The sequence below is a fragment of the Artemia franciscana genome, chromosome 1, assembly GCF_032884065.1.
Source record: "Artemia franciscana chromosome 1, ASM3288406v1, whole genome shotgun sequence".
NCBI classification, from domain to species: domain Eukaryota; kingdom Metazoa; phylum Arthropoda; class Branchiopoda; order Anostraca; family Artemiidae; genus Artemia; species Artemia franciscana.
The window spans coordinates 43232154-43256985 of record NC_088863.1 but is presented as its reverse complement, the minus strand read 5'-3'; the positions used below and the strand labels follow the sequence as shown (position 1 = coordinate 43256985).

Below are 24832 nucleotides of genomic sequence, written 5' to 3'. Positions count from 1 at the left end.
TTTCCGCTTTTGGGGTTAGGGGCAACTGGTTTGAATGTAACTTTGAAACTTAGACCAAGATGGTCAGTCACTGTCAATCAATCAATCAGTGTCTTTATTGCCCAAGAAACACAAAAGGGTTCAATATGGAGTAGATGAGAAGACAAAAAAAAAGCAAAGAAAAAGACACTCACAAAGAAATATATACTACAAAGAGTAGATTGAAATATTTTTATTAACACATAGCAGGATGGAGGCTGTTAGTTCTTTCAAGCTTAGAATAATTGAGAGCGCGACGCTGCTCAGTCACGATTAGTGGCCCAGTTAACTCGAAGGCTGGCACTAGTATTTTGTTTCTAGCCCATAGGGGTATACATAAGAGAAATTTAGCGAGACGAAAATATACGTGTCTAAGTCTTTTTATCAGTAGCCCTAAACACATTCAAAATGGAGTCAATGCGAGGGCATGAGGCATCGCAAAAGCGTTACACACACGGACAAGAATACGTCTGCTGTTGCTAGCTTTACAGCGAACTATCACAACAAACACTTTTCTAAGTTTCTCACATAGATGAGAGATAAGGAGAGCCCTAATCCTTTTTACAGTATCCCCTATCTGGAGACCGAGATACTTAATACAAGTAGATAACTGAACTTTCTGATTTCCTAACTTTGCGCATCCAACATCACCAACAGACGTACCGAAAGCAAGGACCTCGCCTTCGAAGCATTAAAATTGAGACCAATTTCGGTATATTCCCTACGAAGCACAGAAAAATTTTCCTCCACAGACGATACAGTTCTACTTAAATACAGGTTGTCGTCAGCGTAACTAAGTATGGAAAGGTCCAAACCTTTAGAAACAAAACGAATTCTAGCTTCTTTTTTTCTGGGGTGCAACCACACTATTATCATACAGTGGTGGCGAAGTTACCCCACCTTGGGGGATTCCTTTCTAAACTCGAATCACGGTTTTATTCATTACGTAACCATGACGAGTATATACTTTCACGACAACACATAACCTTGCATGCAGATTTTGAAATATCCGCACAACTCAACGATTGAGATATCGCTGCTGCGCACTATACAGCAAATCGGAATGCACACTAGAATCGACAGCACGAGAGACATCATGAGCCCCAAGAATGAAAAATTCGCCACTATTCTCTGTATCCATCAGAACATTGGCAAGTATATAATACACGTCTTCCCGACTACAGCCTTCCTTAAATCCAAACTGATTGTCCGGAGTTGAGCAAGCCTTATTTACGTCCTTAACCACTAATAACTCCAGCAATTTACATAGACCAGAAGAAACTGTTTTAGGTCTATAGGAACAGCATTGCCGGCTATTATCTTTTCTCGGAACAGGAGTCAATATACCAACACAAAAAGAATCGGGGACAATACCAGAATTAAAAATGACATGGTTTAACAAATGTAGACGCTGCAGCAGCTTATTAGTTGCATGTAATAAATGAAAACCACATAATTGATCATAACCACGCGAGAACTTTCTTCGAAGGTGAATGATAGCGCTATAAATATCAGAGACTGTGTGTTCTGATTCAACTAGAACTGATCTCGATAGTATTACGTTGGTTAAAACGTGGTTCATATTTTAGTCGAGCCTGAATTAAGAATAAAAGTAAACTGCTGACTTTTCGTATATGTGGAGACACCATCAGGTAGGCTGGAGAGAAGTAGATCGATTACTTTACCAGGAATGTTTGGGACGCACTGAAAATCGCCACAAATCACGTAGCGCCTATTGCCAAGTTTATGGGTGAGCCTGCTTAAGCGGTTACACGCTTTTGAGAACTTTTTCTCTGATTGGTCACTGTTAAGGTTTGTCGGTAAGTAGACATTAATTAAGAACAATCGAAATAGTCTGGGGAAATCTACTTCTAGATAGTAATCACAAGATTCATGAAAGTTGAAATCAAGTTGATCATAGACTAGTACCGCTGTACCACCAGAAGACCTGCGACGACTAAATCAACGCTTAGCTTCGTGAAAAAAAATTAGTTTTATGAGGAATTTGTTGCAGTAAGCTGAAATTGTCAGTTGTGAGGAAGTGTTCTTCGTGACACATGACGTTAAAATTTAAACATATTTCATGAATATATAGTAGTTTACCCGTATTGTGCCCATACACATTTCTTGAAAAATTGAAAGTTCAGTCATTTGTTTCCGTCTTTCCTCTGCAGGAGCGCTTTCTCAACTGCGGAGCAACGGAAACTGCAGCTCGGATGGGCTTTATGCCCATTTGGGCAGAGGGCATACAGCACACATTCTACGCTACATGGGTTTTCTTTCGTCAATTCGCGGGAACCTGCACAACGAGAACACTTGACCTCGTTCGTGCAGTTGCGGGCAAGATGGTCAAAACACTGGCAATTAAAGCTGCGTTTGGGGACTTCTCTAAATTCGGTTACTTTCGGACAGGTATACTCCACATAAATCCCTAGCTTCAGCGCTTTGTCTCGAAAAAGGGCATTACCAAAAAGAAGCTTCACGGTACCTGATTTGCGGTATCGCTTAGCTTCTAGTATGCTAGAGTTACTTTTGCGGATATCATCCGGAGTAGTACTTTGGGGGACAAATTTGGCCATTTGCGGCGAATTTCGGTTTCTGATATTTCACTTTCAGTTCCGGTTTCGTTAGTCAGTGAACTCGAGAGGGCTTCGGCAGCCCCTTCTGATTTGAGATAAGCGACGATAGCTCCTCTCACTAAGTCTATTTTTTTAACTTGTGCTTCATCAGCAAATTCGCTCAAAAAGTCCTTTTGTTCGGAGCATGATTCAGCTACTTACGGAGAAATGTTACCAATAAATACACGACATAGATCCTTTTGAGGAGAGGGAAGTGGGGGTCATTCACTGGGAGTAGGCACACAAGTTCTGCATTCGCCAACGAGGGACTCAAGTTGTTCAGTGCATTCATTGACACTTATAGTTAATGCTGTTAAAAAATTTTGGAGGACTCGTGGTACCTCTGAGATCTTCCAGATTGTGAACCTGAACTTCCAACAGGTAATATTTTCTGCTGCTTTAAGGCTTCCGTAGATATCACCCATCAATATTTCTCTCGCAGTCTGAGATCTCCTCTCTTTGATGCAACCACCATCATAACTTTCAAGTATTTTCACTAAAGTCTCATGGGCCTCCTTTATTACTTCTTTCGTAAGAAACTTAGGTAGTGAGAACCACCTCCTTCGAAATAGCCGGATGTCGCACAGGTCTACGTAAAGTTCAGCACAGGCGAGTATACACAACCTTCACAGCTAACTCAGCAAGGTAAGTGCTGATCCCTGCTCATCTGATCCCCACAATTTAAGGGATTTTACTCCCGGCAGCTACACCGGCGATTGCGGCAGGTGACCAACTCTTTTCTGCTTCCTTAGTCAGTGAATCGACACTAGGATGCCGACTTTTGGCTGGTTTTTTTAAATTCACTCAAAAGAAAATTATATCGGTAATTTCGTAGCGCCAACAAAGACAGAGAAAAATTCAAAATCTGTAAACGTTGAAATCCCAAGGGAATTAAACTGACATATCACCAGTTAGAAAAGACATAAACAGGATGAAACGCTAGGGTAAGTAACTATAATATAACACTTTAGGGTCTATTAAGTAGAAAAATAACACACTAGTTTTGGAAAAATGTCTTTGGCTCACAATTTGAGGCAATAATCCACAATTCCAATTTTACAATAACGCATGAGTAAAAGCCTTTTGTTTCGCTACTGGGAATTCTAGTTCACCTGTTGATTCGGAGTATATTGGCATAGTATTTCATCATTGCATTTCTCAGGAGTTTCATTAGAAAGTAGTGACTAAAAGCCACTATGTTTAGGCTATGTCTATGAAAGTGTATCTCGTCTACAATAAATGATTTGATTTGATATATCGAAGGCAGCGTTGATCAAACACGTTCAATGCTCTCGTCCCTTTTGTCAGAAGCAGACTCATCTCACAAGAGTTCAACGGTACAGCTCAAATGGCTGTTATACAGACTTTAATTTTTGTCGAGACAAGCACCTTTTTTAGACTGGTGACGAATTCCCGTGCACTTGATATGCAGGCAGAAATATATTTTCTAGCTCCACCATCTAGTGTTACAAAAGACCCAAGGTACTTGATTTTTTTTAACATTTTCTATGGTTTGTCGTCCAAGATGATTTGAAATAATGCAATCAAAAATAAGATGATTTGAAACGAAAGCAACAAGCAGTGGTAGGTGACATCTGATGTTCTCTTTCTGGATGAGTCGGATCGTTAGTATATGCTCAGTACTACCCCTCCCTCGTCTGAAACCTGCGGGCTCAAAATAGACTAGTATGTCTTGTGCGTCTTTACAACCAATTCAAAAGAACAACGCAGACAATATCCATCGCATGATCAACTGAAGAGAGGATTCTGCAGTTTCCGCAAACAGCCTAATCTCCTTTTTTGTGGACTGGAACGAGGAGTAGTGCTTTCCAGTAATTTGAGAAAGTCTTTGTCTTCAATACTTTTACAAACAGTTTAGTTATATGAGATAATAGAGACAGCAATGCCTTGTACCTTTCACTTAGATCCCATCTCCTCCTGGCGTCTTATTGCTCATCATACTCAGATGTACTACATCGCCTTTAATACTTCGACGGTGCTTAGTGAGTTCGAGCTGATATCGTAAGCCTCCTTAGCAATAGCTGGGAAAGGCGGCAAATCACGTGGGGCTTTCTGGTGTTCTGTAGTTCAAAAAAGTGTTCTCACCAAAATTTAACAACCAATCGGTTAATTCTTAAGCATCGAGAAAACTAGTTGTTCTCTTGGTCTTTATCTTTAGCTTAAATAAAACCTAGAATTAACAGAAATTACAATAAACAACGAATTTAAACTGCAAACGAAAAGAAACCTGTCACAAATAAGAGTAGTTTTGACACTCTCCCCTCAAAAAACCTTTTCCCTGGCATGTTTAAACTAACACAAATTCATTTTAGTGACCCCACTTCTAACAAGACCTTTTTTCTAGTAAGTGTAAACAAATACAAATTCAGATTAATGAAAAATATTGGAGAGGTCGCTGTTCTCCGCTATTTTGTCCTGCAAAAAAAAAGATAGCTCAAAATCGAACTTACAATCAGAAATATAGCTCAAAATCAGACTTACAATCGATTAAATATTCTGATATATCAATTTGAAGCAGAGAAAGATTAAGTTATCTTTAAGTCCTCAGGAAAAGCTTAAAGAGGTTGAGGGGCTGATTCTTCTGATATTTGGTAATAGTTGTTCATTTTGATCATTCTTTAATATATTTTAGGAGGCTAACACGAGGGCTATCCGCAAAGGAACTTACATTTTAATGAAAATAATAATAATAATAATAATAATAATAATAATAATAATAATAATAATAATAATAATAATAATAATAATAATAATAATAATAATAATAATAATAATAATAATAATAATAATAATAATAATAATGATACACACTGATCAGATTTACTATTTAAGGTTCATGTTCCTTGTGAAACGTGCAATTTTTCGACAAGCTTGAAGAGTCAATTTGTACCAACAGGACGAAGTACTCACGCCATCAGATTCCATATTTTCAGATGTATCCGTTCATCCTCCGGATTTATGATATTACCGAAACTTTTTCTTAGGAATTAGTCCAAACTTGCTTAAAAAATTTCTTAAGTTTTTAATTTTCCCACAATTTTCAACCAATTTTAACGTATGGTAAACTTAAAAATACAAAGCAAATGATTTCTTAATAAACGTCAAAATTTACATTACTGTCAATTTCCACCCGATTCTGGTAAATGAAATTCAGAAAAATTAACGTTGTTCTTATTCTGGATTTGGGGAAATGGTTGCAGCAGGCTGTGTTGCCAATGTTGTGCAGGTATGAAAAGCGAGTCAGGGGTATCCGATTAATTTATTAGATCTATCTAGTCAAATGGGTAATTTCTGAAATTTTACGATAGCAAATGATTTATATCCACTTGCGAATATTTGAACGAGAATCACGAGTCAATCTGCAACGATTATGGACAATGTATTTGTTCGTTCAACTGATCTGAATCGAAGGTTTTCCGATGTGATCTTGCTTCCTGGGTCGGATCATCTCCCACTGTCAGCTGCTATTCGTTGTAGCGTTAAACGAGTCCATGAAAATAAACTAAAATTTCGGCTGACGAAAAAAGAAAACCTTCTGAAGTTTGCAGAGGAAGCGAGTGTAATAGACTGGAGTCAATTGTTTGAAGAGAAAGGATGCCCCACTAAAGCCCTGGATTGCCTGATGGAAGTAATTAACCCTATTTATGAAAGAACGCGTCCAGTAAAAGTTTTTAAATCAAAGAAGCTTGTTCCCCGTAACCCGTGGATAACAGAATTAATTGCCCAAATAGAATTGAGAAATCGGCTTTATGAAACATACTTGGATTCCAAAAGTGATGAGGCTTTTATTTTATTAACAAAGCAAAACTATCTGGTGAATAAACTGAGGATAAAAGCAATGTCTTATTATTATGGAAACAAGTCGGAGGAAGGCAAAGGTAATATGAAAGAAACATGGAATATTTTAAATGAGACCATGGGTGGTAAGGGAAAAGAGACTACGGCAGACATCAATTTGGAAGGACTTAACCGTGGTGATTCAACTGAAATCATAAATAGGTTTGCTAATGTTTTCTCGAATATTGGCTCCGAGGCGCAATCTAGTGTTAGCAATTAATATAATGAAATGAACTGCAATACTATTAACGGCGCCCGTGGTGAAACATTAAACATGAAATTTCAGCCGTGCACAAGTGAAGAAGCGCGTAATGTTGTGCAATCACTTAATTCTAATTCTGCCGGTGTTGATGTCCCTTTGAGCTATCTAAGGGATTTTAGGATACATTCTCTCCTGTCTAGTTTTTATCATTAATCTTTCCCCAGAAAAGGGAAAATTTTCGGTGCAGTTTAAGGTGGCGAAGTTCATTCCCCTTCACAAATATAGTCGCAAGGCAGATAAAATTCCTGCAGATGAATAGGCTTTACGTTGCTTTAAATTATGTAGTCTCATCGTCTTTTCCTGAAAAGTGTGATATGCCTCAGGACTCTGTGCTGGGCCCTTTACTTTATCTAGTTAGCATGGACATGATGCACTTTTATCTGCACGATGTGCGTATTACTTCTTTTGCAGATGACACTACGCTAAAAGTATTTGCAAAATCAGTCGACGATTTAGTAGCAAAAGCTAACAACGCTCTCAAAATACTGGAGATGTTTACGAGTTTAAGTTTGCTATGCGTGAATGTAAAGAATATGTTTTTACTGACATTCGGTGGAATGGGTGACACTATTGATATAAGTTGCAAAGTCCTATTGTCTGAAAAGCCTGTTTTACAGGTTAAGTCACTAAGGCACCTGGGCTTCCACATTGATTCTAATCATTCGTGGAAGCATCATAGCGATACTATTTCCACCAAAATTACACGTGGAGTTGGCCTTCTCACAAGACTGAAGCATATTTTCCCGGAACATACTCTTTGCGCGATAAATTTCCTCCACGATGCACGGTGGTCAACTTGTTTATAATGAGATGGAAAGTTATCTCCAAAGTTGTCTTGGCATACCTTCCTAGGTCTTCCAGTTGGGCGGCTACCGTGGACCCTTCGTTCGAAGGTAACTTTTGACAGGCGTGATTTTTTCATTCGGTGTATGTGGCCAGGCCACCTGAGTTGCTGTAATCGCACTTTCTGGAGAGTTGTAACTTTCTACTTGAGTGACCTCCGAAGGTCGTCGTTGGAGATTCTGTCGAGATGCGTTACACCGGCTTATACGGCGGAGACATTTCGTCTCTAAGGCTAAAATTATGCGTTCTTCTTCTAACACAATGTCCGTTCGTGACAACAGGGATGATATATGGTTAGCAAATCAAAAATTCGAAACTAGAGTTACATTGATAGATGCTTATATTTAAAGCGAGGGAGCATCCTCTTGCAGTTCGCACTTCCCAGGGCGAGTCTTCGTTTTATGTCATCGGAAAATTTTTTGCCTGATGATAGTACTTACCACTTACTACGGCATAAACGAGGAATCGGTTCAGATCTTTTGTGGCGCGCAAGATTTTTATCTTCTTTGAGTTTATTCGCACACCAAATATGATGCAGATTAAAGTTTGGAGCCGTGGGTCTGTAGACTGGACTCAATTTCTACTACCTTGTCGGGATCGTCAGCTTAAGCTAGTGAGTCGATGTCAACACCGCTAATGATGAATCTTACAGGGTCCTCGAGCAGGGACAGTATCGCGCAAAAAAAGAGCTTGAAAAGTTGCATTGAAAGAATAGAACCTTTCAAAACGCCGGAAGTTGCTGCAAACTCCTCTGTTTTGCTTTCTGGGGTTCGAACGCAGCTACGGTAGCTTTCAGACATGTTTTTTACTAATTTGGCGGTATTTTCAGAAGCACTTTAGTGGGCCAGTATATGCCACCTTCCAGCTTGCCATGCTAGATCAAAGGCCTACTTGAAATCAAAGAATTGCTGGAGGATTATTATTTTAGCTAGGTGACTTGTGAGGCTCATGGGCCGATAGTTTTAGTAGTCATTTTTAGGACCTTTGATTTTCTTTTATCAAAAATGCCATCATAGCACTCAAAAGTGTACGCTAAATTATGGTATTTATATATAATAAAAACAGAAAGAAATAATTAACTTGTTATAGACACTTACAAAATATGGCACAAAGGAGTCTATAAATCTGTTCGTACAGCATTTAACTGGTTGTAGGTTGTTGGGATGCCTAGAAATTGAATCTGTACAGATAGTAGAAGAATGGATCACTGCTTCTCCTCTACTAGTAGTGCTTTTCTTAATCTTGCAATTAAATCATGTCTTCGGGTGAATAAAGTGGCCAAATTCAAGAACTCAAGGAAACTTTTGCAGTTGCTGAGGCAGGGTTCGAGCATTATTTTAGTGGCGCGTTTTTGAATATTTTCTAGTTCTGAATATATGTAAGCAGTGTTTTGTGTCTGGGGAACCCAAATATGACAGCAATACTCTAGGAGAGGCCTGATATTGATTGTGAACCCCAGCAGAAGCTGGCTATCCAAGAAGCCAAATCTACGTACATTTGTTAGACTCTGGATTAAGTAGTGGCCTTTACGCACAATACTCAATGCATGCTACCTTAACCAGCTTTCACTTGCAAATATTGGACCCTGTATTGTTGCAGAAAAACAGCAGAAAACCACATAAGAGATTGAAATGCCCCACTTGAGTGGATTGAATCGTAAAACTTTCTATTTTATCTTCATTCACTTGTAGGCTATCTGATTGACACTGGTTGATAATGTCTTGGGGAACGGTACAATGATCTATTGCCCGTGTTTTCTTAAACTGTCCTGTCAACCACACGGTAACAGCTACTTTATGTAGTATATCCTCTTGAAAAGGGAGCCCAACTTTGAGCAGTTCGGTAGGGACACCATCAAGGCCTGAAGCTCTATTGTTCTTTAGACTTCAACTGGCCTATTTTACCATAGTTATTGAAAGTAGGGACTGGGATTGCTTTTCAGCTTGGGAAGCCCTTATATCACAGGAGGGTTGCAAGTAAGCAGTGGATTCCATTTTTCTTCAAAGCAGCTTCTCCATCTTTCTTTAATAGCCTCAACATTATTCAGGGCCCTACCATCCTTGTTCAGGACATAAATGGCGGGAGCGGATTTTTTCGTAGAGTTCGCTGACTGTTTTATGCATCCTGCTGCTGTTTCCGGGTTCCCATTTTTTCTTGCAGGATTCGTACTTCTGTCATATGTACTATCAAAGGGCTGTTCGGATCTTTTTGTTTTGCCATCCGTTGTATTCACTTAAGTACCTTTTTGCCTGGTCCTCCTTGTTGCAAACCTGTCATTTTTGGTCACATAGACCGGACATTTTTTCTGTGATCTAAGGCTTCGTTGTTTTAGTTTTGTGAAAAAGATTTTTTTCGCTGTATCAAGGGGTATTATGTTCAACTTCTCAATTTGCGCATCTATACAACTGACTATGTCGTCAGTTGTTATGGTTGGCGAAAGTCACTCAAGAAAAGGACCAAGACTATCTTCTAGTGACTGAAAGAAGCAGTGTGTGATGCAGGTTCTTCAAGTTTCTTGATGCAAAATCTTGAGAATTTATTTTTCGAAAGGGGAAGAGCTTTGAGTCGGAGTTTTGTCAGTATACTCATCACAAGTACATCATCTGAATTAAAGTTTCCTCCGGGCAGGCTGGAGGTATTTGTGACGGATAATTTCCAGCGTTTCAAGAGGAGGATACAGTCAATCAGATTTCTCATTTTCGCGTCAGGAGACATCCAAGTTGTCTTCCTTCTCTTTCTGTATTTGAACATGGAGTTCGTAACAAAAATATCATTATCCCTGCAGAACTCAAGTAGACGTTCAACGCGTGCGTTTTGTCTCCCAAGACCGAACTTGCCTCCGAACCGGTTGGGAGACCGAACCGGTCTCCCAAGACCGAACAAGACCGAACCCCCAAAAACTAAAACACTGAAAATAAATTCCCATATGGTTTATAGAAGTTCTGATAACACATTCTGGTTGAAATCGTGATGACATGAGGCTCTCCCATTTAGAGACTCCTGCTAACCCCCCCCCCCCACACACACACACAACAGTCGAATCAGCTCCTGATCCTCAAAGGCATAACTAGAAGACTAGTGACAGCATCCAGCAAAGTTTAACCTAGATTCCATAGCTCCTTCTGGTAAAATTGCAGATAAAAAAAAACTTGTGAACTCCAATTGTGTCCGGAAAACCAGAACGACACAGCCCTGACACCAGTTCTTTTCTCCAACCAGGTTTGGTTAGATCCAAACCGTTTCAACCAAGTTCTGGGGTCAAGCTTGACACGACTCCTATTTTTTCGGATATTCAGCAATATGAGAAGAGACCGTAAAACTTAGACTTTAAGAGTGACTCTTCCAGAATTATTTCCTGGAAATCAAGAAGAGATTCAGAAACTTGGTCTCAGATTCTCGATGATATGAATTCGGATTATACACGTATATAGCATTAAACTAAAGAAGTTTTTCTGATCCCAACTGCTGGTCATGGAAAATAAAAAAAAGTAATTTTGTTGCTCTGCAACAGAATAATATAAAATCTAATTTCTTTTGAAGTTTTTTGGTTTTGCTAGCTGTCAATTGCACAAATAGTTTTAAATTTCCATCAAATCGATTTTACATCACTGAATGTTTCTATCTTAGCATATTTTCGTATTCTTTTGTTCCTGTCATAAGGGTCAAAAGCGTATTGATAGCCCCATGACAAAACTCTAAGCCCTTGAGAATAAAGTTACACATTTACGTCAGTCTATGGTTTACGTCAGTCGTCAGAAATGAGGTGTTTTTAACTTGCGAACGGATGATCAGATCTTAATGAAATTTGATATTTAGAAGGATGTGGTGTCTCAGAGCTGTTATTTTAAATCCCGATCGGATCCAGTAGCATTGGGGGGAGTTGGAGGGGGGAAACCTTAAAATCTTGGAAAACACTTATAGTGGAGGGATCGGGATGAAACTTGGAGGGGAAAATAAGCACAAGTCCTAGATACGTGATTGAGACAACCAGAACGGATCCGCTATCTTTGGGGGAGTTGGGGGGAGGGTTAATTCGGAAAAATTAGAAAAAAGTAGGTATTTTTAACTTACGAAGCAGTGATCAGATCTTAATAAAATTTCACATTTAGAAAGACCTTGTAACTCAGACCTCTTATTTAAAATCCCAACCGGATCCAGTGCCATTGAGGGGGTGTTGGGGCGGGGGATTCGGAAATCTTGGAAAAAGGCTCAGAGTGGAGAAATCAGGATGAAACTTGGTGAGAAGAATAAGCACAAGTCCAAGATACGTGGCTGACATAACCAGACCGTATCCGCTCTCTTTGGGAGAGCTGGTGGGGGGGGATTCAGAAAAATTAGAAAAATGAGGTATTTGTAACTTACAAATGGGTGATCAGATCTTAATGAAATTTAATATTTAGAAGGATCTTGTGCTTCAGAGCTCTTATTCTAAATCCCGACCAGATTCGGTGACATTGGGGGGTTCGAGGGGGAAACCGGAAATTTTGGAAAACGTAAAAATTGAGGTATCTTTATGTTACGAATGGGTGATCGGATCTTAATGAAACTTGATATATAGTAAGATTTTATTATTCAGATGCTCCATTTTCAATTCAAATCAGATCCGGGGACATGGGAGTTGGAGGGGGAAGCAGAAATCTTGGAAACCGGAAATCTTGGAAACCGGAAATCTTGGAAAACGCTTAGAGAGGAGAGATCGGGATGAAACTTGATGGGAAGAATTAGCACAAGCTCTAGATACGTGATTGATATAACTGTATCGGATCCGCTCTTTGGGGGGGAGTTGGGGGGGACAAAATTCAGAAAAAGTAGAAAAATTAAGGTATTTTTAACTTGAGAACAAATGACCAGATCTTAATGAAATTTGACATTTAGAAGGAACATTTGTTTCAAAGCTCTTGTTTTAAATCCCGACCAGATCTGGTGACATTGGGGAGAGGGATTGGAGGGGGAGACCGGAAATCTTGGGAAACGCTTAGAGTGGAGAGATCGGGATGAAACTTGGTGGGAAGAATAAACAAATATCATAAATACGTGATTGACGTAACCGGACTGGATCCGCTTTGTTTGGTGCGAGTTTGGTGCTTCTGGACGTACTAGGACGATGAAACTACTTTGTGCATGTCAGGGACCTGCACAAAGTGACTTGATAAAGTCATTTCCCCCGATTCGACCATCTGGGGGCAGAAGGGAGCAGAAAAACTTGAAAAAATGAGGTATTTTTAACTTACGAGTGGGTGATCAGATTTTAATGAATTTTGATATTTAGAAGGACCTCGTGTCTCAGAGCTCTTATTTTGAATCCCGACCGGCATTAAGCCTCTGATTCTCCTTTTAAATTAATCCATTGATTCTTAGAATTTTGCTAGAGCTCATGCCACATGAGCTCTTGGCTCTACTGGCCTCATCACAAGTGGCATATGAGCTCTTAGCTCTTGATTTTTTTTTCTTAAGGTCAAGATATCATCGTTTTCTGGTTCACCACTGTCTTTATTTTCAACTATCTTAATTTTTTATATATGCTTTTTGTTTCTTTCGATTTTTCTTACATTTGAATTTTGCTTCAAGTGTTAAACTTGCTGTATTTGTTCATTGTCTTGTACCAGCATAAGGGCCATGTGCACATACAAACAAACTAATACAAATTTCTTGCCCCAATATAATCTACATGTATGTGCTACAATTCTGCCTGTTTTTCATAAGACTTTGTATCCACCAGGTCAGAAAAACGTTTCATAAAATCTAACCAAACTATAGGATCATAAATGGACCTTTATAAAAGGTTTGAAGAGGTATTTTATAATATTCCAATGCTAAAAGGTAAGCTTCGATTAGATTAAAAAAATTGTTAATGGCTAAAGGTCATTCACAAACCACTTACATAGTTTTCGCCTGAATGTTTACGTGAAGCAAATTAGTTAGTTTTTACAAAAGTGCCTGAAACTCCAAGTTTTATCTAAATGTGTATTAGTTCTACAGAAATTTATTCAAATTATTGTTATGCTAGCTTTCAAAGCCTGCTATGCACAAATATACTAGTACAGTACTTGACCAACTGAACAAAAACTTACGTGATCCTTCAATTTCCTGAACTTCTTGAAGAAGTCTTTGCATCTGGAATGACTGAGGTGGTCTTCTCATTAAAGCTTCTTGGCCTAGTTTAGACTCTTCTAAAAATTCCCTTACCATAAGCTCATCAGTACCATAGCCAGACAAATGTTTTGTCTTCAAATTTTCTTGTCTAAAAGCTTGATCTCTTGTGATGTGGGAGGCAGCATCAAGCAAAGGGTTCCTACCACCACAATCCTCAGCCAAAAGCTCCTTCATTGACATGATTCACAGCCTTAAAGTAATAATATGAATATAAGAAGACTAAATTCATGTGTAATCACATATTGTTCATATGTTTCAAGACAATTGCTAAATTACAAATCAATGGCTTTCCCAGTAAGTATTTACTTCTTTTCTTTTTGATTTCAATGGAGTATGTTTATTAAATAAATTAAAAAATTGGTCCTCAGAGTCACATTTATTTTGTTTCTTGTTACGTGTGAGGCTATACTAAGCATAAGCCCCTTGCCTCCATAGCCACCTACCAAAAGTTCAGTGACATGCAAGGATTTGGTAACACCCAAAGTAAGAGCTTGTATCTCGTCCTTCTATTTTTATTGCAAAAACAAAACTGTAGACTCGGCCATCAAGAATCAAAACACATTCAATTCAAAAAAATAAGCTTTATTGTTAAATACACTATGTACAGTAATATGAGCTCGGTTTGATTTAATACTATTCTATAAACATCAATGTTTACAACATAGATAGTGCAATTAGCATTTACATTCATACGTTTTCAACAGTAAGTCCCAAGAGCAAGGCAAATCATATACCCTATTTATGTGAAAATTTCAGATAATTGATTGCATGGTAACATCTGACTGAATTTGGTAGGACTTCTTTTTGTGAAATATCAAGTTTTCATTATAGATTGATTTTGAGAAGCAAAATAATATTGCTTGTCTTTTGTTTTGTTTTGGAGTCTAGCTCTGGATTTTTTTTTTTATTTTAAAACAATTTGGAAGAGCTTAGAGCAGTGCATTTAGCTTGAAGGTTATGCACAGAATTGCAACTGCAGTGATGGACGAAAACACTAACATTTTCATTTCTTTTTGTTTATCCCCTTTCAAATATAAGATAGTAGTCTATCAACAGAGAAGAAAAAAGACTATTGCTTTCAGTCATCAAACATTAACAGAGAAAAATTGAAACTTGAAATTAAAAATGAAAATTACAACTTGAAATTAAAAATGAAAATTACAACTTGGGGTTAATTTCCAGTCAGCAAGAATGAATTTTCTGGGGGAGGGGGTAAAGTCATAGAACTGATCAAGATATGTCTCTTTATTGTATAAAATAGATGTAAACCAACAAAGAATTAAAGACGGACTGGACAAAATCACAAACAACTTCATTTAATTTATGTTACCATTTTTTTGTTGCTGCATTAGAATTTTTATTACCCATTACTTATTACAATATTTAATACAGTTTCTATTGCAGGAATAAATATAGATCCTGCCATTGGAAACAAACACATGGCCAAGTGTCAAATGTGAAAAGTGTGGAACGTTCATCATCTTTACGCGGTTCTTTTACTCGCACTTCTACTTCGTCTGATGTTTCCGGTGAAACTGTAGCCAGTGTGGCTATAAAGAATGATAGTGATGTTCATTTAAGTTACTATTCAAATTCCGAAACTCCTCATACTGTTGATATTTCAGCTCTTTCTGATAGGAATTTTATTATAAATTCAAAGCATATGCTTAATGAGTTTATGGATATGACTCATGAACAGTCAAGTCACAAAGATTGAAAGTCTAATTTAAAACTAAGAACCGTCAATAACACCGGATTGCGGCTAAATTTCATACTTACCTATGACTGTTAATGGAAAAAACGAATTGTTGGTGACCCTCTAGTCCCTGTCATGACTGTTCAAGAATATTTAAACACATTGATTGATGACAATGAAAAGAAAAAATTAACAAATTAGCCAGGTGCAAGGGGATATCAATTTAAAAGTTGTTTGGGGGGTTATGTCCTCTGGAAACTGATATTCCTCCCTCAGTGAAATATTGGGAGTCGTAAGTGTTAAGAATAAGTCATCTGGAATGTCCATGCACATAGAGCGCAGACTATACAGTACTTGAACGGATCAGTTTACTAGTATTTTAGAAGAAAACAGACGGGAATCATTGAAGTTAGCCATCCATAAAGATCAATGCAAAAGTGACTCTTATTGGACCAATGTGATCTGCAATGGAGGTTGGAATAAGCGAAGTAAAGGCTATGACTATACTGCAAAAGGATGTGTTGCTGTCATCATTGATACATTTACCAAAAAATTAATATATGTTGGCATTAAAAATAAGTATTGCTACATATGTTTTGCCTCCAAGAAATGTAAAAAGACTCCTGTGGACAGTGGATTCTGTTGGAGGGAGTCTGTGCATGTGAAGAAATCCACAGTCTCTAGTATTTAGAATATATTGGAGAGGTGACTTTAGCGTTTTTGTTGTTTTTTTTTTAAACTGAAACAATATGTTCCCTATGGAGTGCACATCCAAAACCAGGAATGTGCAAATCATGTAACAAAAAATTATAAAGCCTATCTTTATAGCTTAGTTAAATTAAATAGGGGCATCCATTCTAAATTTCTCAATAGCCAGGTGAACAAAACCTTACAAAATCTCTTGGAGGTTCAATAAAAAAAATTTGAGCTTTCAGGATCTGCTGAAAATATCAAGAAGCTTTTAAGAAGAGGGCCTGAGCACATCTTTGGTAATCACATAGATTGTGATACTGGGTGTTCCCAAAAGCGTGAATTTCCTATTGATAGTTTATTAACTCTTCCGAAAAAAAATACAAAGGGACATACCTGTTGGAGTTGAAAATGTTTACTGTACAGCAGAAAATTTAAAATACAACATGAAAACAAATTTGGCAGAAAATTACATGTCTGTTGCAGTAAAGTCCCTTGGTGGAAAGCAAATTTCAACATCAAAACGTTGGTCCTACCATGCCAGTATAAGCACCACTAGCTTATCATATTAAGTGGGTTCAGATTGGCATGCAAAAGTTTGGAAGAATATGTTTGGATTGAGCCCTTGCAAGATGACAAAAACTTTTGGAATCAGGACTTTAAGGAACTGCATCCACTCTGATATTCATAAGACATCTTTTTATCATCAGATGGGAGGGAGACATGGCAAAAAAAAAGAGAGAAGTAGTGCCTTGTTCAAAGGGTATTTAGATTCCAGCCCAAATTGTAATAAACCAGATATTTCTCTTGAGGATATGGATGTGGCAAAAAAGGCTTATGAGGCTGAAACATTGAGCTTGGATGAGGCTGCATGGGATCAAGTTTATAAAGAGACAATAGGGCAAACGACAAATGACAACTGGATCTACACAAGAACCTTTCATATAACAAGTACCCTGGTTCACAAAACAGCCAACTGAAAAGACAGCACCCATTGTCAGAGACATTTGGAATGGTAAAGGCTGTTAAGGAATGTAAAAGCCATGGTAAAGGGAATGCATTTGGAGCCTGTTGCTTTAGAAACATATGAAAAAAGCTTGATATTCCAATTTTAAAAGGAAGCAGTATGGGTCCTATGATCTACTCAGTCCATCAGTATCTCGGAGTTTCTCTTGATGGTTGTTTACCCAATGGCACACCCATTGAGGTAAAAACTGTGCATAATATTCCTAGCAGGAAGCCATAAATATTATTCTCGGATCCAGGGACAGCTTGAAATAGCTAACTGTAATGAATGCCATTTAATTGTGTTTAATAACAAGAATCATTGGGAAGTGATAATTGTTCTTAGATCAGGAGAATTTTGGTCAAGAATATTTCCAAAACATGAATGGTTTTGGAATAAGTGTCTTTTACCAGAAATTATAGACTCTTGTCTAATTAGAAATATGCTCTTGCGCAAGCCTTCTCATATTGTTTTTCAACATCGTACAAAGTCAGTCAATCCCAAAAACTAGATTTACTTCGACTTCTGATCATGATGAATATGAAAGGATTAGTTGGTCTTCAGATGAATCTGGGTAAAAATATTTGGGTAAAAAATGTCTGGATAGGGAATGCTTTATATTGTTTTTGAATGCATTTTTATGGATAATCAAGCTTTTTCATTCTAATATCTTTATCATGCATAGGCTTATTCCTTTATGATCTTCTTGCTATTATAGATCAACCAGAATCTTCTAATCAGCATAAGAATTTGAACACTGAATCAAATTCAGTTAGAATTGTACATATATTTTTCTATCCATTTTTTTGAATTGCATTTTTCAACATAGCAATAAATCTTAGAATGAGAAAAGTAAAAATAGTCTGAAATATATTTAGTGCAGTGCCACCATTTATATTATTTTTACCAATTAAGAATAGACATTATCTGTTTATTAGAATACAGGTAAGTCAATTTATTTTAGTTTCAGCAAAATAACATCTTTCTTTCCATTCAGATTTGCATTTATTTTACCTGAGATCACCATAATTGGAGTTGAAATAAAAAAGAACAGTCTGCTTGACCCAGGGACTTACAGATACAAGTTTCAAACCAAACAGGTGCAAAATCCACCTTCCCTTAGAAATCCCATGAACACCCCTCTTTCCCAATAAATTTTGGTCATTTTTTTTTCTCAAGAAATGATTTATGATAGTTTTAAGCTGAGTAAGAAGTTTCAAACATGTCCATCCTTTTTACTGTAACTTATTTGTAAACAATGGGGATATGGCATAATTTATGGTCTGGGGCTGTACGGTCATGTCAGTTCATCTGCAGGGGGGGGGTATATTTCTTCATAGACAGGCAATATAGGTAGAAAATATGGTGTAAGATGTCAATCAGTGTCTTTTATTTTGACATTGTATGCTTATTCTGTTTATGATTCAGTATGTAATTAATTTCAAATTTATTTTTAATTTTTTTTTTTGGAGGGGGGTCTGGAGTTGAGTTATCATAGCAAAGTAAGATAAATATTAAACAAAACGATTTACAGGCTTATTTGAAATACAGAGTTCTGAATATATTCAATTTTCTTGTCTTTTTTTTTTTTTTTTTTTTTTTTTTTTTTTTTTTTTTTTTTTTCAAGTGCAACACATCTAGAAGATGACACCAGATTTCCTTGGGCATTTTTTTGTCCAGTTATTGGGGGCATATTACTAAGCTAAGGCTGATCCCGGATCCGCTACCTCAGCAATATCAACTTTTCTATCCCCCACAAAAGATAACGTCCCCAAGCCCCAGACAATGTTTCAAATCCCCATACCCCCCCCTCATGTCCACCCTTACAGCCCCACTGGCGAGGGCACAATTTCTTTCGTTTCAGCCGACATTCCAGTACTGAATAAATTTGAGCCCCTGGTTGGTGTGGGTAATCCTGATGACAGCCCCACCCACCAGGGAAATAACATATTCTTATAAAGACCTACAACGAGAACATCAAATACCACTAAGGTAAGGTATTATAATTTTGATGTTTTTTCCTTCCCTAGGTTTATTTACGCAAATGCTGAAAGTTTAAATTTTGATAAGGTGGCTCAGTTAGAAAGTCTAGCTCAGGTAACAAAGGCATCTGTCCTAATGGTTTCTGAAGTTTATCAACAAAACCCAGAACTCCTGAAAACAGGTGGTTTTGATGAATTTATAAAAATGTGACCTGATGACCATCCACTGGGGAAAAAAGGTGGCGGAGTTCTTATTTATGCCCATGAAATTTTAAAAGCAGCTAGACTTGATGTTCCTTTTTTAACTGAGTATGACAAAATAATGTGGGTCATTCTAGAACCACAACGTCTCCCCCAGAAATTCACTGGTATTGCTCTCTGCATGTATTATTACTCGCCGGGTCATACAAGTGAATACCACCAAGCTTCCATGGAAAAGCTACAACTCAGTTCGGATTTTGTTTTGGGCAAATACCCATCATGCAGCATTTTCATGATGGGCGATGCCAATGAATTAAAGCTCCATCACCTGAATGCCGGAATCAGCCTGAAGCAGCTTGTCAATTTTCCCACATGACACCCATTTTTAGCAAAGTATATGAAAGTTTTGTTGCAGCATGGCTGAAAGACCGTATTCTGGACAAAATTGATCTGAGGCAGTTTGGAAATATGCTGAACACATCTATATCTCGTTACTTAGTAAGTATAATTGACAGTATTTTGCAAAAACTCAATGAACCAGAATCTTGGATTAATCTTATTGCAATAGATCTAAGAAAAGCTTTTGATTTAATTTGCCACAATATTCTTGTAAAAAACTTCTTGGACTAGGTGTACATTCATTCCTTGTGCATTTAATTGCTAATTTTCTTTCTGGTAGATGTCAACAGACAAAATACAAGTTCACCTACTCTGACCCACTGCCCATTTTTTGTGGAGTTCCCCAAGGTACCCTCTTGGGACCACTTTTGTTTCTTGTCATGATAAATGATTTGGCAGCAACACTGGATGACCGCTGGAAGTATATTGATGATCTGTCACTCATTGAATGTTGTCGAAAAAACCTACCAAGCAGAGCAGGTTCACTAATGAATGATTTAAGTCAAGAGGCAAAGGTGGACAAAATGACTGTCAACTTTGATAAATCTGTAATTTTAACATTTTCTTTTTTAAAATCTACGCCAGTTTTTAATCCACCTATTCCCGGCGCCAGTCACGTGACCAAAATTAAACTGCTTGGCTTTCATATCACTTCGGATCTGAAGTGGAATAAACATGTTGATGGCATGTTAAAAAAAGCTAATTTGGCCATCAGGTCTCTGAAGTTGTTGGCTCGCCATGGAATCCCTGCACCACACATCCTACACATCTATTTCTCTTTTATACATTCCACACTTGAATACTGTTGCCCTGTATGGCATTTTGGGCTGACTAGGGAACAGTTGGAACAGGTTGAGAGGGTGCAATACCATGCCCTCCTAGTAATCTCAAAAGCCCCAAAAGTACCATACTTATCCCTCTTTAATCAGTTTTAACTTCAAACCCTTCAATCTCGTCATCTAAAACTAGCCCTATCCTTTGGCAATAAAATCTTGTCCAGCCCTATACACCAAAATATGCTCCCATCCCAACATCAACCAGCACGGGTAAGGCCACTCAGGGCTGTTGCAGACCCTGTACTGATACTTCAACCTGTGATTGTGTCACATGCTTGTTATGAGCTTAGTTTTGTGCCCTTGTTTGTTAAGTTGTTTAATGCTGGGTTGACTTTTTAATCCAGATTATTGTTGTTAATTGTATATATTATAATTTTGTGGATACTTGTCAACTTATTTTCGTGTGTATGTGACAATTATTATTGTTAATTGTATATATTATAATTTTGTGAATGTTAGTTTTGACTTGTTGACAGATTTTTGTGTGTGCATGACAATAAAAACTAATAATTGGCTCTGTCTGTTGCATGTTTTTTTAAATAAAATGAATTTGAATTTAGAGCAGCAGAGGTGAGTCAAATAAAGTCAAAGTATTATTTGTTTTCAATACTTGTCAAAACACACCAGATGCCCCAATGCTCAAAATGTATGGTGAGTTCCAGACTGAACAGTTTCTACCAAAACAACTAAACAGAAAACAATAAACCATGCATTTCTTTTATGTTCACTTGCATGGGTGAAAAATCCAATTGATTAAAACCATGATATCCAGTCAGTAGTGCAGCTAAGGGTGGAGGTGGCTGTCAAAGGGTGGGGAAGGGGGAAGTTCCAATGTGTTGGAGCTGCATATTGACACCTTGGAAAATTTACCTTGGAAAACTAGCTCCTGCATTGCCAACATCTTGGGAAATGTACCTACTTACCACAGGAATTTAGCTAATATGTCTGTATTTGTTAGTACACTGGATTTTACTGACACATTCTTGAAATCCCTCATCCAAACTTACGTCCTCTCCTTAATAGGAGAGGGGGCTACCCTCTCCTCAATACCTCACTCCTTACACTAAAGTTTTTTTTTAGAATATTTTAAAAAGCTCAATACTCTTATTAAATGGCCTGTGTGTTTCAGAGGTTGTTCTTAAACAATAGGGACACAAGTCAAATTTTAGTGCAGAGTGAGATGTTGAGGAGAGGGTAGCCCCCTCATATTAGAAATAATTTCTATTTGTTTTAAGCTTTGATATTGCTCCTTGCTTTCAGTTGAAAAAAAAACTTCCCTTTTTCATTTAATTTCTGATTGTTTTAAGTAGTACAGAGAAATCTAGCTCCCCCTCCATGGATAATTCTTCCTCCCCATGGACAATCCCTCTTTTGAAAGTTACTCCCACATAAAATACCCACCCCTCCCATTAGGGTAATTGCTCTCAGAAAACTCTATTTTAGCTGAAAATTTCCCTTGAAAATTTTCTTGCAGACAGTTCCAGGAGATTTTTTTTTTTTTTTAGCACACTTTCATTTGAAAAGATTGTTTTTAAAATCATATCTGAAATCCCCTCCTCCACAAAAGTTTTCCCACAAATAACCCACCTCCTAGTAGAAAGTTGCTCCCACAGAAAATTCCCTCTGGATAATTTATTTGGTAGAACTCTCCCATGGTAAATTTCTCCTGTGAAAAATCTTCTCTCCTACAGAGAGTTATTCTAAACAACTCCAACCCAGTAGAAATTTCCACCTGGACCATTCCCTTCAGTTTCATATGTAAAATTGAGTCAGAAAAGAGAAAGTAAGACTAATAAAAAGATATTCACATAAGAAGTCTGGCACATTCCTCTGCTGTAAAATTTACCCTGGAAAGTCCTCTCCTCATGGATAATTCTACTGTGGAAAATCCTTCCAGCAGAAAATTCACCAGGCTCCTACCTGAAAAATGTGTGCATACTTCCCAATAACAGATACCATACATAAACCATTGACAATTTTTTTTTAATTTAAAACCTTCCCCCAGAGCCTTGGATTAGAACTTTCCCTCAGTTATTTATATATATAGAGGCAAATCTGAAGTAAGGCCTTTTTAGGGCTGTATAAAATTTGATGTCAATTCACTATTTGACAGATATTGTCTATTTGTTTTGTAAAGTGTCCCTAAATGAATTTCTCAATCATTTTAATTTATTTCAACCCTCTATAGAAGCACAAAATACATATAGAGGAGTACAAAGATACAGAAAACTGGACCATTATTGTTCAGGGAGCCACTTGCTGAAAATGTGACAAGCAGGTGATCAGTGAGTACCAGGATTGACAATGGAATACAGCAGTATTTTAAAGTACCCATCTCTACTCATTCTCCTTCAAGAGGGCCCTGAAATGTGCCTACATGACAGGTCTGTAGGCTACCTATTTAAATTTTGGCAAAACAACATTTAACCTTAATTTTCAGTTACTAGTTGTTTTTTCTCTACCTTTAGTTCTGAAAATGCCATTCCTGTTATTTGAATAGAATTTTCAGCCATATCTATGTTTTTTTCAAAATTTATTAAATATATTTGCATATCTTTAAAACCTTATAAAATGGAATTGAGCAAACTTATGACACTAAAAGCAATTTTGTTGTCCTTCAATTAAGCAGACGATCTATTTCGCAAGGTTTCACTTTTATAACACACATATTTTTAAAGGTTATCAAAGGTCAAGGCCCTCTAGAGGGAGAAGGAGTGGAGGTAGTTGCTTCAAAATACCTTCCGGGACATACTTTAGTCTGTAGATTCATCCCTTAAAGTTTCATTTCCCTAACCTAAACCCTTTCTGAGATAGCAAGAAGTCAATATACTAGAATTTTACCATTGCTTCTACCATAGATTCAAATTTAAGCAGATTTAATCTCTTAAAAACAACAAATTTTCAATCAAAGTATGAGTTATTATTTGTTTTCCACAAAATAATACTACATTTTCTCAGTGCTGTCTGTTTTCATCATTTTCAAAAGAATTATTATATTTGTAAAGAATATATAGGTAAAAAAGACTTCAAGTGGCATGTTCACTTTATTAGTAAGTCATTTCTATTAACTGCCATAAATTCACCATGAATTCCCTTTCATTCCAGATAAATTATGTCGAAAACTGCATATTTACCGAATTTTACATGGATAGGCTACAGCATACCAATATGCCAAAAAAAATTTACGAGCCTAAGACTCCCCCTGACAGTAACAGATACTGCCTAGGCTATATAGCCTAGCGACAAGTTGCTAATTTATGGTAGCCAAATTGTTCTCAGCTAGGCCAACAAATTTACAAATTAGCCTACAGATCAGGGGCCTATTCGAAAAATCCGCACCTCAATTACAATTTGAAATTGATGCTTGCATCGAGTTGCTGTAACCGAAGTCCTAATAACCTTTTAAAAGAAATCAAACAGTTCGTGGTAACGAACTGTAGTAAGGAGCGACCCGGCTCAATAGTAACCCAAACTCTAAAAAATAGAATTTTGATACCAATAGCTACATCAAAAGAATTGCATTTTAATGCTGGTTTTAAATATATAAGTTTCATCAAGTTTAGTCTTACCCATCAAAAGTTACGAGCCTGAGAAAATTTGCGTTATTTTAGAAAATAGGGGGAAACACCCCCTAAAAGTCATAGAATCTTAACGAAAATCACACCATCAAATTCAGAGTATCAGAGAACCCGGCTGTAGAAGTTTCGAGCTCCTATCTGCAAAAATGTGGAATTTTGCATTTTTTGCCAGAAGGCAGATCACGGATGCGTGTTTATTTGTTTTTTTGTTGTTGTTTTTTTCCCAGGGGTGATCGTATCGACCCAGTTGTCCTAGAATGTTGCAAGAGGGCTCATTCTAACGGAAATGAAAAGTTCTAGTGCCCTTTTTAAGTGACCAAAAAAATTGGAGGGCACCTAGGCCCCCTCCCACGCTAATTATTTTCCCAAAGTCAACGGATCAAAATTCTGAGATAGCCATTTTATTCAACGTAGTCGAAAAACCTTATAACTATGTCTTTGGGGACGACTTACTCCCCCACAGTCCCCGTGGGAGGGGCAACAAGTTACAAACTTTGACCTGTGCTTACATATAGTAATGGTTATTGGGAAGTATACAGGCGTTTTCAGGAGGATTTTTTTGGTTGGGGGAGGGGTTGAGAAGAGGAGGATATGCTGGAGGAACTTTCCATCGAGAATTTATCATGGGAGAAGAAAATTTCCATGAAGGGAGAGCAGGATTTACTAGCATTATTTAAAAAAAAACAATTAAA

At 37.4% G+C, this 24832-nt stretch overlaps 1 protein-coding gene across 3 annotated transcripts in view; it reads right to left on the bottom strand.

Annotated features, from left to right (window-relative positions):
• Positions 1 to 24023, bottom strand: part of LOC136029996 (peroxisomal targeting signal 1 receptor-like) — a 113328-nt gene extending 89305 nt beyond the window's left edge. Inside the window, exons 1-2 of one of the 3 annotated variants that reach the window (XM_065708614.1) lie at positions 23902 to 24023; positions 13671 to 13942 (exon numbers count right to left, since the gene is read on the bottom strand). In XM_065708614.1, coding sequence (XP_065564686.1) covers positions 13671 to 13932 — 262 coding nt within the window. In that variant the 5' untranslated portion in view covers positions 13933 to 13942; positions 23902 to 24023. Of the gene's footprint in view, positions 1 to 13670; positions 13943 to 23696 lie in introns of all 3 variants that reach the window. The other 2 variants (XM_065708604.1, XM_065708595.1) reach the window with 2 other exon arrangements.
• Positions 24024 to 24832: the final 809 nt, after the last annotated feature.